The sequence below is a fragment of the Corythoichthys intestinalis genome, chromosome 8 (genome assembly GCF_030265065.1).
Source record: "Corythoichthys intestinalis isolate RoL2023-P3 chromosome 8, ASM3026506v1, whole genome shotgun sequence".
Taxonomy (NCBI): domain Eukaryota; kingdom Metazoa; phylum Chordata; class Actinopteri; order Syngnathiformes; family Syngnathidae; genus Corythoichthys; species Corythoichthys intestinalis.
The window spans coordinates 55,380,572-55,395,145 of NC_080402.1; the positions used below are offsets into that span (position 1 = coordinate 55,380,572).

At 39.3% G+C, this 14,574-nt stretch overlaps 1 protein-coding gene across 1 annotated transcript in view; it reads right to left on the reverse strand.

The window, feature by feature from the left end:
• LOC130920946 (palmitoyltransferase ZDHHC5-A-like) overlaps positions 1-10,983 on the reverse strand; it is a 43,836-nt gene extending 32,853 nt beyond the window's left edge. The window contains exons 1-2 of the mRNA XM_057844509.1: positions 10,605-10,983; positions 1,729-3,223 (exon numbers count right to left, since the gene is read on the reverse strand). Coding sequence (XP_057700492.1) covers positions 1,729-1,892 — 164 coding nt within the window. The 5' untranslated portion in view covers positions 1,893-3,223; positions 10,605-10,983. The remainder of the gene's footprint in view (positions 1-1,728; positions 3,224-10,604) is intronic.
• Between the last annotated feature and the right edge of the window lie 3,591 nt (positions 10,984-14,574).

A 14,574-nucleotide genomic window follows, 5' to 3' on the forward strand; every position in this document is an offset into this window, starting at 1 on the left:
GATTGGTCCGCTCCGCTGTCTGTTTGCTGTGGCTTGCTGCGCCATGGAAATTTTATCCGTTTAATGGTGGCCAGACTCGATAGCTGGAACAGCGGTGAGTCTGGAGTACCAGGTTAAATAAAAAGGGGCAGACATTTTATCAATGCCGGTACTATTTCAGCCAATCAAATGTGAGTATCTCAAATTGCTTCTTCATTACGTCATTAATACCATCCATCCATCACCTTTCGGCTCAGCTCCTTCACCACTATGGACCGTCCTTCTTCACCACTATGGACCGATGCAGAGTCTGCATTACTGCAGACGGTGCACCGATCCGCCTGTCGATCTCTCGCTCCCTCCTACCCTCACTCGTGAACAAGACCCCAAGATACTTGAACTCCTCCAGTTGGAGCAGGATCTCATCCCCGACCCGGAGAGGGCACTCCACTCTTTTCCGACTGAGGACCATGGTCTCGGATTTGAAGGTGCTGATCTTCATCCAAACTGCTTCACATTCGACTGCGAACCACTTCAGTGAGAGTTGGAGGTCACGGTTTGATGAATCCAACAGCACCACATCATCTGCAAAAAGCAGAGATGCAATGCTGAGGTCACCAAACCGGACACCCTAAACGCTGCCTAGAAAGTCTGTCCATAAAAATTATGAACAGAATCGGTTACATCTTTGGTGGAGTCCAACCCTCACTAGGAACGAATTCGACTTAGTGCCGGCAATGCGGACCAAACTCTGACATCGATCATACAGGCACCGAACAGCCCTTCATTAATACTCGTTATCATATGCACCTGTGCACAAGTCTAGCAGTGTGTATGTGCGTGGGTGTAACTGACATCACAAAATCAACTGAACTAGTTGCTAAACAATAGCGTGCAGTACGCTATTGACAATGAACCAAAACAAACTTCAAAAAGCAATAGAAAATGGTTTGAGAGAAAGCACTGGAGACTTCTAAAGTGGCCAGCAATGAGTCCAGACCTGAATCCCATAGAACACCTATGGAGAGATCTGAAAATGGCAGTTTGGAGGAGGCACCCTTCAAATCTCAGAGAACTGGAGCATTTGGCCACAGAACAATGGTCTAAAATTCCAGCAGAGCATTGTAAGAATCTCATTGATGGATACCAAAAGCGGTTGCAGTTATTTCATCTAAAGGTTGTGCTACCAAGTATTGAGCTGAGGGTGCCAATACTTTTGTCTGGCCCATCCTTGGAGTTCTGTGAAAAATGATAATGATTTTAAAAAAATTCCATCCTCTTTTGTGTTTTTTCATTGCAAGCAAAATAAATGATGATATTACTACCAAAGCGTTTGTAATCGCAATCCTTCTCTGGGAGAAATTGAGCATTATCTGACAGAATTGCAGGGTTGCCAATACTTTTGGCCAGCACTGTAAGGCCTAACTTCAATGAATGGCCTATTTAAAAACTGTTTTCATATTTAGGGCGCACCACATAATAAGGCGCAGTAATAGTGATTGGGGTTGCGTTATGCATCCACTACATTGAGCTGCTGAAAGGAATGAATGGAGGAAGGAAAGAATGTCATGCCATGATTAACAAATATTGATCCACATAGAAGGGCATCGGATGAAATAAGGTGCACTATCGGCTTTTGAAAAAATGAAAGGCTTTTAGATGCGGGCTTATAGTGCAGAAAATATGGTAATAGGTAGGTAACATTAAGACATTTTTACAATACGACATGCATTGGTGTTAAAGACTTACGTGAAGCAGAAGAACAGCGTTGTTGAGCCCACCAGGAAGAAAGTGGCCGCTGACACAGGGACATAACGTGATGGTCGTATTGGTCTGTTGGAAAGGATGACGGAATGGGGCAGGGGGGAGGAGCCTGGACCCTGCCCTTCGCTCTTATTACTGCCACTTGGCATCCCTTCCTATGTATACAGTGATGTTTTGTTTCTCAGCTGGAATGCTGTAGGAGTTGTCATTCAGGTGAATCTAATGGTGGCACGGCCTACCTAGTGAATTTGTGCTTTGGAAATATAAATTATGGTTCATAGAAAAACAAGTTCAATTGAGAAAAACATTTCACATATTAAAAATCAAGAGATAATGGATATCGTATTTCCTCTTTGTTGGGTCAAAAATCATGTGACCTTCAAAAAGTAACATACGAATGCATAGTATTTATCCCCCAACCAGGTAAAAAAAAAAAAAAAAAAAAAAAAAAAAAAAAGTTGATGTTACTCCACCAGGTCCAAACAGTACTTATTAAGTCTGGAAAAGTGCAAATCAAGCTTTATCCCAAAAATGTATTAACATATATGAAGTACTGGCATTTAAATGATTGAAAAAAGTTCAATTTGAGTTCTAGAAACATCGTTTTTGTTTTCGATAGTAATTTAACATCCTGTTGAAAGGTTGGATTTATCAAAAAAGAGAATTTAGTATCAAATTGAGGAAAACCTGTTTTAAGTCATTTCAGTCTTTCTTAGTTAGGCTTCTAGTTTTTCTCCATGCAAATTGCACTTGCTTACAGGTTAAGTCAGAATTAAAAATGTGCCATTTTTTCTCCATCTAGTGTCATGTACAACTTCTGAACGACTAAGTTCAGAATAGCTGCAACCGTTTGAGAAAAATGATTATTTACAAACAAAAAAACCAATGTTCTTTCAGTCCAACATTCATATTAGGTGCAAGTCTTTAAGTATACCAATGGAGAAGCTTGGTTTTTCTTCGTGTAGACATTTCTGATAACAGATGACATTTGATTAAGAACACCTGACAGGTGAGAGTTGAATAGTCAAAAACGAACTGATGGCACTGAATCCCAACAATTTGGGTAAAGTCCATTGATATCCATGTCAATTACATTTTCAGGGGCATTATTTAACTGAACAAGGTCAAATCCGAGTCTGGTGACAAATACTTTTGCCAAAGGGTCTCCCCTGATGAATCCTTTCAAACATGCTAGCAACAATCCAAGCTCGATGGTGCCCACATTGTTTCTGCCCTCTAAAGCCAGCAACGGCTTTCAGAAAAAAAAAAAAAAAGTCTCTACAGAGAAAAAATCGTTTATGTTCGGACCAAAGGCATCTTCAAGTTTTGAGATTATTGTTTCCCCAGCCAAACATTCCTCAACAAAATGACCATTTCCTTATAAGATCTGATGTATGGAGTGGAAACATTGTCAAAAATCTATTTCAAATAGTAGTCCTTCAGTGATGTTTCAGTCTGAAGATTGATCAGGATGCTGTACCTAGATAAACACAAAAGTAGACATGTTGGTTGTTCAGAAAAAAACCTAACAGTTCAAAAAAATCAGTTTAAGGTTTATGGTTTGTGTGGTTAATAGGGGTGTGACAAAATATCAAAATGGTGATACACTGCTGGCCAAAAGTATTGGCAACCCTGCAATTCTGCCAGATAATGCTCCATTTCCCCCAGAAATTGAGTGGAATTACAAATGCTTTGGTAGTAATATCTTCATTTATTTTGCTTGCAATGAAAAAAAAAACACAAAAGAGATTGGAATTTTTTAAAAAATCATTATCATTTCACACAAAACTCCAAAAATGGGCCGGACAAAAGTGTTGGCACCCTTTGAAAAATCATGTGATGCTTCTATAATTTGTGTAATTAACAGCACCTGTTACTTACCTGTGGCACATAACAAGCGGTGGCAATAACTAAATCACACTTGCAGCCAGTTAAAATGGATTAAAGATAACTCAATCTAAAATGGATTGAAGATAACTCAATATTGGTCCTGTGTCTGTGCCACATTGAGCATGGACAAAAGAAAGAAGACCAAAGAACTGTCTGAGGACTTGAGAAGCAAAGTTGTGAGGAAGCATGGGCAATCTCAAGGTCACAAGTCCATCTCCGAAGACCTGAATGTTCCTGTGTCTACCGTGCGCAGTGTCATCAATAATTGTAAAGCCAATGACACTGTGGATAACCTCCCTAGATGTGGACGGAAAAGAAAGATTGACGAGAGATTTCAACGAAAGATTGTGCGGATGGCGGATAAAAAACCTCGACTAACATCCAAACAAGTTCAAGATGTCCTGCAGTCCAAGGGTACAACAGTGTCAACCCGTACTATCCGTCGACGTCTGAATGAAAAGCTGGAGTTTTGCCAAAACTTACCTGAGAAAGCCAAAAACGTTTTGGAAGAATGTTCTATGGTCAGATGAGACAAAAGTAGAGCTTTTTGGGAAAAAGCATCAACATAGAGTTTACAGGGAAAAAAACGAGGCCTTCAAATAAAAGAACACGGTCCCCACAGTCAAACATGGCGGAGGTTCCCTGATGTTTTGGGGTTGCTTTGCTTCCTCTGGCACTAAACTGCTTGACCGTGTGCATCGCATTATGAAGGCTGAAGACTACCAACAAATTTTGCAGCATAATGTAGGGCCCAGTGTAAGAAAGCTTGGTCTTCCTCCGAGATCATGGGTCTTCCAGCAGGACAATGACCCAAAACATACGTCAAAAAGCACTAGAAATTGGTTGAGAGAAAGCAGCACTGGAGACTTCTAAAGTGGCCAGCAATGAGTCCAGACCTGAATCCCATACAACACCAGTGGAGGGATCTGAAAATGGCAGTTTGGAAAAGGCACCCTTCAAATCTCAGGGACCAGGAGCAGTTGGCCAAAGAAGAATGCTGTAAAATTCCAGCATAGCATTGTAAGACACTCATTGATGGATACTGGAAGCGGCTGTTTGTAGTTATTGCGTCTAAAGGTTGTGCTACCAAGTATTAGGCTGAGGGTGTCAATACTCTGGCCAATTTTTGGAGTTTTGTGTAAAATGGTAATGATTAAAAAAAAAAAAACATTTCATTCTCTTTTGTGTTTTTTCATTGTAAGCAAAATAAATGATATTACTACCAAAGGATTTGTAATTGCAATCATTTTTGGGGAAAAATTAAGCATTATCTGACAGAAGTGCCGGGGTGCCTATACTTTTGGCCAGCAGTGTATATCGTGATACTTTGTATCCCAAAAGGTTATTGATATGCTCATGCCAAGAATCGATACATCGTTTTAAAAAGGCATCAATGTTTTTTTTTTTTTTAAGGAACCAACAAGTTGCTACCAAATCTTCCACCAAAATAGGGCCTCTGTTCACTCTGGCTGCGATTGACGGCACTAGACGCTCAATCCATTTATACTTGAAGAGGTGAATGATCATTCGGTATTTGAAACCGGAGCATTCGCAGCCAGTCTTTCTGATTTTGGGGATGTTTCTAGGTAACTTATTGTTCATTGTAGGGCATTTACAGGTCACTTCCTGTTGAGTTTGTGTCACTGTCTATTCATTTGAGGATATTCCCTGGTCACTTCCTGTTCTGTCACGCAAAATCGACAGGAGGAGAGTCAGAAATGTTCCAAAATGAACAGGAAGTGACCTGTACATGCGAGCATTCGTTCATTCGCTATTATTTTGTTATAGCAGTGGATTTTCCATCTATACGGAGGATATGTACTTTAAATATATTAAAGTGATGAGGTAACTTTGATTGAAGTTAAAGTGGAATTTAAGTATCTCGAGCCTAGTGTCCTCTTTTTGGGAAACAAAATATGGTCACCCTAACTTTGACTCAAAACAAATTTTCTGTTACTGGGCAGGACATTATACAGTGTATCACAAAAGTGAGTACACCCGTCGCATTTCTGCATATAGTTAAGTGTATCTTTTCATGGGACAACACTGACAAAATGAAACTTTGAGACAATGAAAAGTAGTCTGTGTGCATCTTTAGAGTTAATTCATTTTCCCCTCAATATAACTCAAAATATAGCCATTAATATCTAAACCCCTGGAAACAAAAGTGAGTACACCCCTTTGAAAAAACGTACATCCCTAAATGTCCAAATTGAGTACTGCTTGTCATTTTTCCTCAAAAATGTCATTTCACTCGTCACAGGAGTCCTGTCAGCATTGCTGCAGAGATTGAAGAGGTGGGGGGTCAGCCTGTTAGTGCTCAGACTATATGCCACACTCTACATCAAATCGGTGTGCATGGCTGTCACCCCAGGAGGAAGCCCCTTCTGAAAATAGTACACAAGAAAAACCGCCTGTCTCATCAGACCATAGGACATGGTTCCAGTAATCCATGTGCTTTGTTGACATGTCATCAGCAAACTGTTTGCGGGCTTTCTTGTGTACCGTCACTCTAGAACAGGGGTCGGGAACCTTTTTGACCAAGAGAGCCAAAACACCCCACATATTTAAAAATGGGATTCAACGAGAGCAATACAGTTTTGTGTGTGTGTGTTTTGTAAACGCTGTGTTTTTTGTTTGGTTTTTTTGTAATTTTTTTTTTTTTTTTTTTTTTTGTGAACGCCTCACATGGGAGCGAGAGTGAGGTCATGCTCAGCTTTTATGAGCAGTTGCTGAGTAAATATATTTTTGAATAAATATTGAGAGAACAACAACAAAAGCCTAACATCGTTATTTGGGATGTTGACTCCTGTTCACTCGGCATTGAGTTGGGAGGGGCTAGTCCAACTGCTGGATGAGCAGAGACTTAACGTCTGTAATGCTCATCTCCATACAATCCACCACGGGAGGACCACCAATGGGCAATGAATTGAAGCATATTATTGCGACGTACGCTTGAAGTGTCCAAAATCATGGAGTGATTTCAGCTCCTCATAACTTGTTCATGTTGTTACCAATCTGCACTTTTAGTAAACAGTGCTCTCAACTCCGAACCGTAGTAGGGAGTGGACTGGCGATTTTTGTGGCTCGTTCATCGTTCCTACTTCCGGTTCTTCCTTCAGGGAGGTGGCGGAGTGTATAAAAACACCTGGACGCGTCGAATGGCTTTTGCATGGACACTTTATTAAAAAAAAAAAAAAAAAAAAAAAAAAAAACAGCGGGGAACACAGCCACTTAACATTGCACTCCCGCGCATTGCATGCAACTCTCTCTCAACACCTGTCTCTCTCTCCTCCTTGCTCGTCCACTTCTTCGTCTACACCAGTGGTCCCCAACCTTTTTAGCACCACGGACCGATTGGATGTGAGCCTTTTTTTCATGGACCAGCAATGTGTGGCAGAAAATTACAGTAAATATAAAATCCTTGGTCGCAGGCATAATGAATTCTCCAATCTTGAAAGGTTTCTTCGCTTTAGCGAGCCACCACGAGTTATGATGCTCTCAGTGCATTCGCTTTTCTTGCCTCGTTTGCTATCTTTTAGCCACAAATTATGCAGAATGGGCTTGGTTGTCCATCTGTCTTCTGGCTAGGCAGGCGGCCTTTTCCTAGTAAAAAAAAGCTGTCCAAAGAGGTCGCAGCACACAGCCAACAGCAGCTAACGTTCATGTTTACATTGACTGACTCTGCCACGCTGGGCAGTCGTGGCGGCCAACCACTAGAGGGCGACCTACACAAATCTCTACCCGGATTAGTCAATAGAGTAGACAGGCATATTGATGTGTAAAAAAGCACAGGTCAGACTGCAGTCGTTAACAAATAATTTATTATTTTTCTGCGGCCCGGTAGCAAATGTGCCACGGACCGGTATCGGTCCCCGGCCCGGTGGTTGAGGATCACTGGTCTACACTAAATTGGCAATGCCTGTGATATTGAAAAGGACAGCCGCCCCTTGGGGATGCTGGTAACAATGTCAAGCACATCGGCCGCTATTTTCAAAAGCAAAATTCGGCAACCCCACTTGAACAGTGTCTCTGCCTCATCTGCGTTGCCTATGCAATTGATAGATAGACAAATAGATGATAGACACAATGACATGTATGTTTGCCACTTTCCAACTAAAATTACTGCGAACCGGCTTTCTAGTCGCCAGTTGTATTATATGGACTACGTGTCCCATGATCACCCTGGGCTCACACAGCCAATGGCATAAGACTTCAGGGATCTAACATATCACATCTCGGTTGCTATTTCATGTTATCTAGTGCGAAGTGTTGTTGGAGCATTTTTTTAAATAATTGAATATTTGTCTGCGAGCCAGATGCAGCTGTCAAAAGAGCCAATCTGGTCGCTGTGCCATAAGTTCCCGATCCCTGCTCTACAATGTCTTGATAATTCTCTGATTTCATGAATGAGGTGACTTTGTCACAGAGCTTTGATTATGTTAAGAGTCGAAAAGTGCTATACGAGTGAAAGCTCATTTAGAAACTTTTTGCCAATCTGATTTTTGATAATAGGTGTCAACTGAAAGTTGGCATGGTGTCCAATAACAGGTGATGAGCGCTAAGCCATTATTTGTTATGTACCAGCTAAAGTCACTTGTAGTCATCGATTTTGTTTAGTGCTGCAACAATTTATCGATTAACTCAGGTTATTTGGTTAGAAAAAATGCTTCGAATCAAATTTTGCTGCTTCGAGGATTCGTTTAATTAGAGTCGCTCTACAACTTTAAAAGTGTTTGCATTTAGTTTTCTTCATTTGGGTGGATAGGATACACTGCCCTCTGGTGGCAACAGTGAATATAACTCATCTAACATGGCTGGATCCAGCTGCTATGTGTTAAGACCAGCATAAGGTATGTTTTTGTTTGAGCTAATAGAGTATGTTCGTTAATGCATTATTTATATAGTTTAGAAGTATATTATGCAGTTTTTTGTGGGAATATATGTTTGAACAATTTGTTAAGAGCATTACAAAAACAAAATAACTAGCATTTTATAGTATTTAAACTAGCGCAATTCTGCAGGTTGAAAAAAACTCGGGAATTGTATTTTTTTTTTATATATTTGCATTCAATGCTTTTTTAATAGTGCAATCTTAGCAAGTAAATAATCTTCAAGTTTATCCTGCAACGCATTAAATGTTCCTAATCCGATTGCTCAATTATTTGAATTTACTACCCTAATTTTCGGACTATAAGCCGCTACTTTTTTCCCTCGTTTTGAATCCTGCGGCTTATAGTCCAGTGCGGCTTATTTGTTGATTTATTTGGGTTAATAGGTAACACTTTATTAGACAGCGGCATCATAAGTATGTCATAAGAACATCATAATTATGACACGACACTGTCATGGGCATTACTGAATGCTTATGACAGATGTCAATATGTGTCATGTGGCATATTATTTCACTAACTCCATTTATGTCCAGCTCAGATCTTTTACGGCCATTCAAAAGTGAGATAATTTGCTGGATGACACTAACCGACCTCTATTATAAGCATTCATTAATTCTTATGACATTGTCATGTAATAATTATGACTGTCATATGACAATATTATGGCACCACTATCCAAGAAAATGTTACCAAATACCATAACTAGCAATTAATGAAACAACTGGAACAGTAACTGAAGAAATAATTAGCAGAGAACATGACTGTTATTTACATCTGTAGCGCCGCAATGCATGCTAGGAGGAATGTTGGATGATAACAGTGTTGAAAGCAGGTGACAGCAGAGGTTGACTGTCTCCCCCAAGGGCGCAGTGATGGCCAAATGAAGCTTTTAGAAACAATAAGGCTTTGCACCCAATTGGTTCAAAGCTTGATGGTGGCTCATTTGGTCTCATGACAGTCTTATGATGCCATTGTCAAATGAAGTGTTACCAGTTAATATCTTTTGGTGTAAATATCCCATAATACAATGAGGACAACTGCGGCTTATAGTCCAGTGCAGCTTATCTATGAACAAATGCCGTTTTCATGTCAAATTTGGTGGGTGGCGGCTTATAGTCAGGTGCGCCTTATAGTCCATAAATTACGGTAAATGATAGATTAATTGATTACTTAAATAATCGATAGCTGCAGCCGTAATTTTGTTAAAAGTGACAGTGATCTCAGTCATAAATGACAATGTTGGACACTTTGAACCGAAATTACTTTGTTTTTCATAACGGTCTCATTTTAAAGCAGGGAAAATACGGAGTGTAGATCAGGCATGGGACGTGATAAAAGTAAATTAGAATAATTAACCGTAGTCTTTGGTGGAATGTAATGAAGTACTTCGTTACTGTACTTAAGTACGTTTTTTCTTATATGTACTTTGAGTACAAATATGAAGAGGTACTTCTTACTTTAGCTTCACTCACTTTTACAGCAGGTATCCGTACTTTTTACTAAACTACGTTTTTCTTTTTACTGAAATAATTTTGCACCTGTATCTGTACTTTTACGTAAGTGAAAAAAAGTGAGTACTTCATCCATCAGTGACTGTAGTCCATATTACTGTAGTTTAATCTGTAGGTAGGTATGTGAATGCGGATAACAGTTTAACGCATGCAAAATTTGGCAACTACTGCCACCTACAGGCATTATAGCAAAACTGCAATATATTCAGGTGGAACGAAGAAACAATAAACCTGAGCACCACCGTGGTGCCAAATTCAGCGTTCAGGCAAGAGGAAGTCAATTAAGTAATTTGCAGATTTGAAAATCTAAAGTCTATAAATAATCATGTTGTAAGCATTTCATTGAAATAGCTCATTCACAGGTTGATGCATACAGTAAAAAGGCTGGGAACGCAACACACTGGCGCTAGAAAAATCATGATCGCGTTATTGGATATTGTCAGTACCATAACCAAATGTAGTCTGTTTTACAATGGAGGTCAATAACCTTAGGCATGTGTAAAAATAATTGTTTGTATTTAGCGGTTTAGCTCAGCTATAGCAGTTTGCTAGCAATTGAACTCACCTGTGAAGGTTCTGACCAAGGGTTCCGGGTCCAAAATTGTTGACGTTTATCCAAATGATGGCACTGTCGTAACCATTAATCGGAGAAAACGTTAGCAAATCAAAATAAAAATATTCTGTGCGTTTGCGAAATCACTGAGTTTGATGCATAAAGCTAGCGTTTCCATTATTACAATGCTATGGAAATGGCTGGCTATAGCCAAGCTAATGTTACCGCACGTCGGGAGGCATTTGCTGCGGTTTAATGGATGGCGCCGGGTGAGCTGCTTAGATTTGTATAAATTCTGGTTCTCGTAGCTGGAATTTGTGTTCACACAATATTTGAGCGATAAAATTAAGATGTTCCGGGGGCTTCTACGGAGGCAGACATATTCGTTTGTTCTGCATCCCAAAACTGACGTCAAGGAACATGAGTCAGAAAAGAAACGCCCTGATTGGGTGACAAAAAGCTAGCATCCCCCAGACTCCTCGTACATCTCCCCACCCCTCGCGCAAGCGCGCACACAGCACGCACACTTAAAAATAAGTATTAAATAAATACACGCTCATTTTTGGCACAGGGCACAGGTAGCCTTTTTTCTTGATTCCATTTGAAGATCTCAGGTGAACTGCTAATATGTGATATGATCTATTCAGATCTGGCGTCAACGTATGCCACAACATTTAATCGTAACAGCTGTTTTACAGATTTTTTAAACATCACGTGCCTGATCAGAAATGGAGATATTATACATTACGGTTACCTGTATTCCAAGGGTGTAGGTTTGGTCTCAACATTGGTAGGGACGATATAGCAGCTTAAACACTTTTTTTGCTGGGGATGGGACATTAATAACACCAAATAGATTATTGAACAGGGGTCAGGGCTACATTTCTCACATATATGAGATAAGAGATGATGATCAATGCAAAATAAATCTGTATTGATTTATAGTAACTTTCATGCGTATTGGTTCAGGTGAAACAACGGTCAATTCAATCCTTTGTTTTCAAAAACTACTAAAGAACTATTTGAAGTGTAAGTCCCTTTATTGAAAAAAACAGGGAACTATCAAAAAACAGGGAACTAACCAAGAATTGGTCCACTTTTGGGGGACATTGGCGCACCCCATTACTCAAACTAAAGTATTGTAACATAAAGTGATTTGGGGGAAAAATCAATGAAAACAATATGAGATGTCCAAAGACCGATGTACATCTGAGTCATACTAGACTACTCCAAGACTTTAAATAAAGGGACTTGCACTCTGAAGCCACTGTGTTGCATTACCGTGATGCACATAATGCAAATAATGATTCAAATGAGGGATAGCTAGCTTGACTTCGTTGTTCCTTGTGAAGGCTGGCTTGACGGCAGTCGTTTTGCAGGTTAGCAAGATCATACAGTTTAATGTTATGCCAACTCTGATGCAGGTCTGATTTTCAGTAGCAAAATTAGTGGTGTTCCCCACCTCCACAACATTGATATCTTTTTAACTTACTTACAGTGGCTCCTGCTGGCTGAAAAAAAACCTCTAATATCCCTCCTCTTTTAAGGGGGCGGAGGAGGCAGCATGTTGTCAACATGAATCTGTCGGGGTTTGCGTGTGTGTCTGTGTGTGTGTGTGTGTGTGGGGGGGGGGGGGGGGGGGGACAAGTTATCAGCCAATCAAACGTGTGTTTGAGGGGGAAAAAAATAAACCGGTACATTCAGCAAGTGAAAAGGGATAACTAAAGTTTGAACATAATGAAAATAATTCCCTTAACAATGGAAGGGTGTATTTCATCCTTACAACATATGTGAAGATAATCTAAATTTTGTTATATTATATAAATATTGTTATTACACAACTGAATTCATTATGTAATGTAAAGTGAAAAGTGAAAGTGAAAAGTTGGTAGTGGTACGTCCCCACAGACCCTATGCAAACCTACGCCCTTGCTGTATTCCCACGGTTCTTTCTGGGAAATAAAGCTCTGAATGTTTGCAATGAGGATACAGTAATATGCAAAAGTTTGGAGACACTTGCTAATTTTTAAGTTTTCCCATGGACTTCATAATGATATCGATGGGTCAGATTCGACCTTCAGTGCGCCACGCCTTCAAGTAGGGGGCCATCCCACAATCCACTTCAGTTGTTCGCAGCGACACATGCAGCGAAATGCCAGATTTATGTTGAAAAAGTACGAAAGCTGTACTGCATACAAACAGGAAGGATTGTCACAGGTGTGATTTGTTCGTGGATTCAAGGTAATTATTATATTTTTTGTACTATGCATGCATTTTGAAACGTTGTGAAGAAAATCAATGGGAGAAATTAGCCGCTACAGCATTGGCATTATACTTCGCAATATTTACGTAAAATAAATGCTACCTGCACGTTTTTTTTGCTTTTAACCATGAATCGAGACTCTTTTACGTCCATATCTGTAAAAAGAAAATTAAGGGATTGAAGCATTTATTTACAAGAATTTTCAACGGATATAGCTCTTTGTTTACATATGGCGGCCGCTAATTTCCTTACTGACTGGCCTCATAGTTTGCAATATTTACGTAAAATAAATGCTACCTGCACATTTTTTTTGTTGCTTTTAACCAAGAATCGAGACTCTTTTACGTCTATATCTATAAAAAAAAATTCAGGGATTGAAGCATTTATTCACAAGAATTTTCACCGGAAAAGCTCTGTTTACATATTGCGGCTGCCACATTGACTGACAGACTAGCATCGTCCTTTGACATATTTATGCAAAATAAATGCAAACTGCACAATTTTTTTGTTTTAACAAAGAATCGAGACTGTTTTACGTCCATATCTATAAAGAATTTAGGGATTAAAGCATTTATTCACAAGAATTTTCAACGAAAAAAGCTCTTTGTCTGTGATTCCACTCGGTCAGCTTTGCCGGCCACGCCAACAATGCAGGCTCCCAATTAATCGGCCCCGTGCCCCGTCAATATCATTATGAAGTCTATGGTTTTCCCTTGTGAATCACTGATTGTTTGGAACAAAACTTTCCATTAAATGTATAGTATCATAGAGCAGATGTACACAGTAATTTTTGAGAAGTAAAATGAAGTTTGTAAGATAAATCTGGCATAAAGGTAGGCTTGACCTACATATATTTCTTTGCTTCCAGTAAAAGGCACAATATGCGGAGACTAAATATCAAAGAGAATTAGCTACTAGTAGTAACATGATAAGTCAGATATCTTGACTTTTTAACATAAGTATATGTCTAGTTCAGGTACGAGCAGAAGAGGAATGAGGGATGTGTTGACCCAAGGGCGTAGGTTTGGTCTTAATATTCGTAGGGACGATATAATAGCATAACCTGCATGTACACTTTTTGCTGGGGACGGGACATTAATAAGACCTAACATATTTGGTGAATGGGGGTCAGGGCTACATTTCTCACCAATATGAACCTAATTAATTGATAGGCTAAATGATTAATGCAAAATAAATTGGTATTGACCTATACTAACGTTCACACTGCAAATTTATAACGTCTTAATCTAATATATTTTTTAACTCTAGTTAAATAATTTTCTTCATCTTTTTATGAGTGTTAAAGGCTACTTAACAGATTAATGCGTCAGACTCTTCCACTTACGATACTTTAAGTAAATATTACTATTTGTTCGTACTGAGCCCATACATCTAAAACTTGGTCATCTTTAACCTAAATCAAGAAAAAAAATCTTTCAAACATTTTGAACAATATTCTTGAATTAAGAAAATTTCTGACAAACAAGTTTTTCAAGTTTTTTTTTTTAAATAAGTCTATTAAGCTTACTTTCAGATAACTTTTTCGTATTTCAAGAAATCTTAGTGAGTAAAATCGACTTGAAGTACTGTAGCTGTAGCAAAATTAGTGGAGTGATCCCCACCTCAACAACGTTGACATTTTTTTACATTACTTACAGTGGCTTCTGCTGGCGGAAAAAAACCTTCTAATATTCCTTGTCTTTGAAGGGAGCGGGGGAG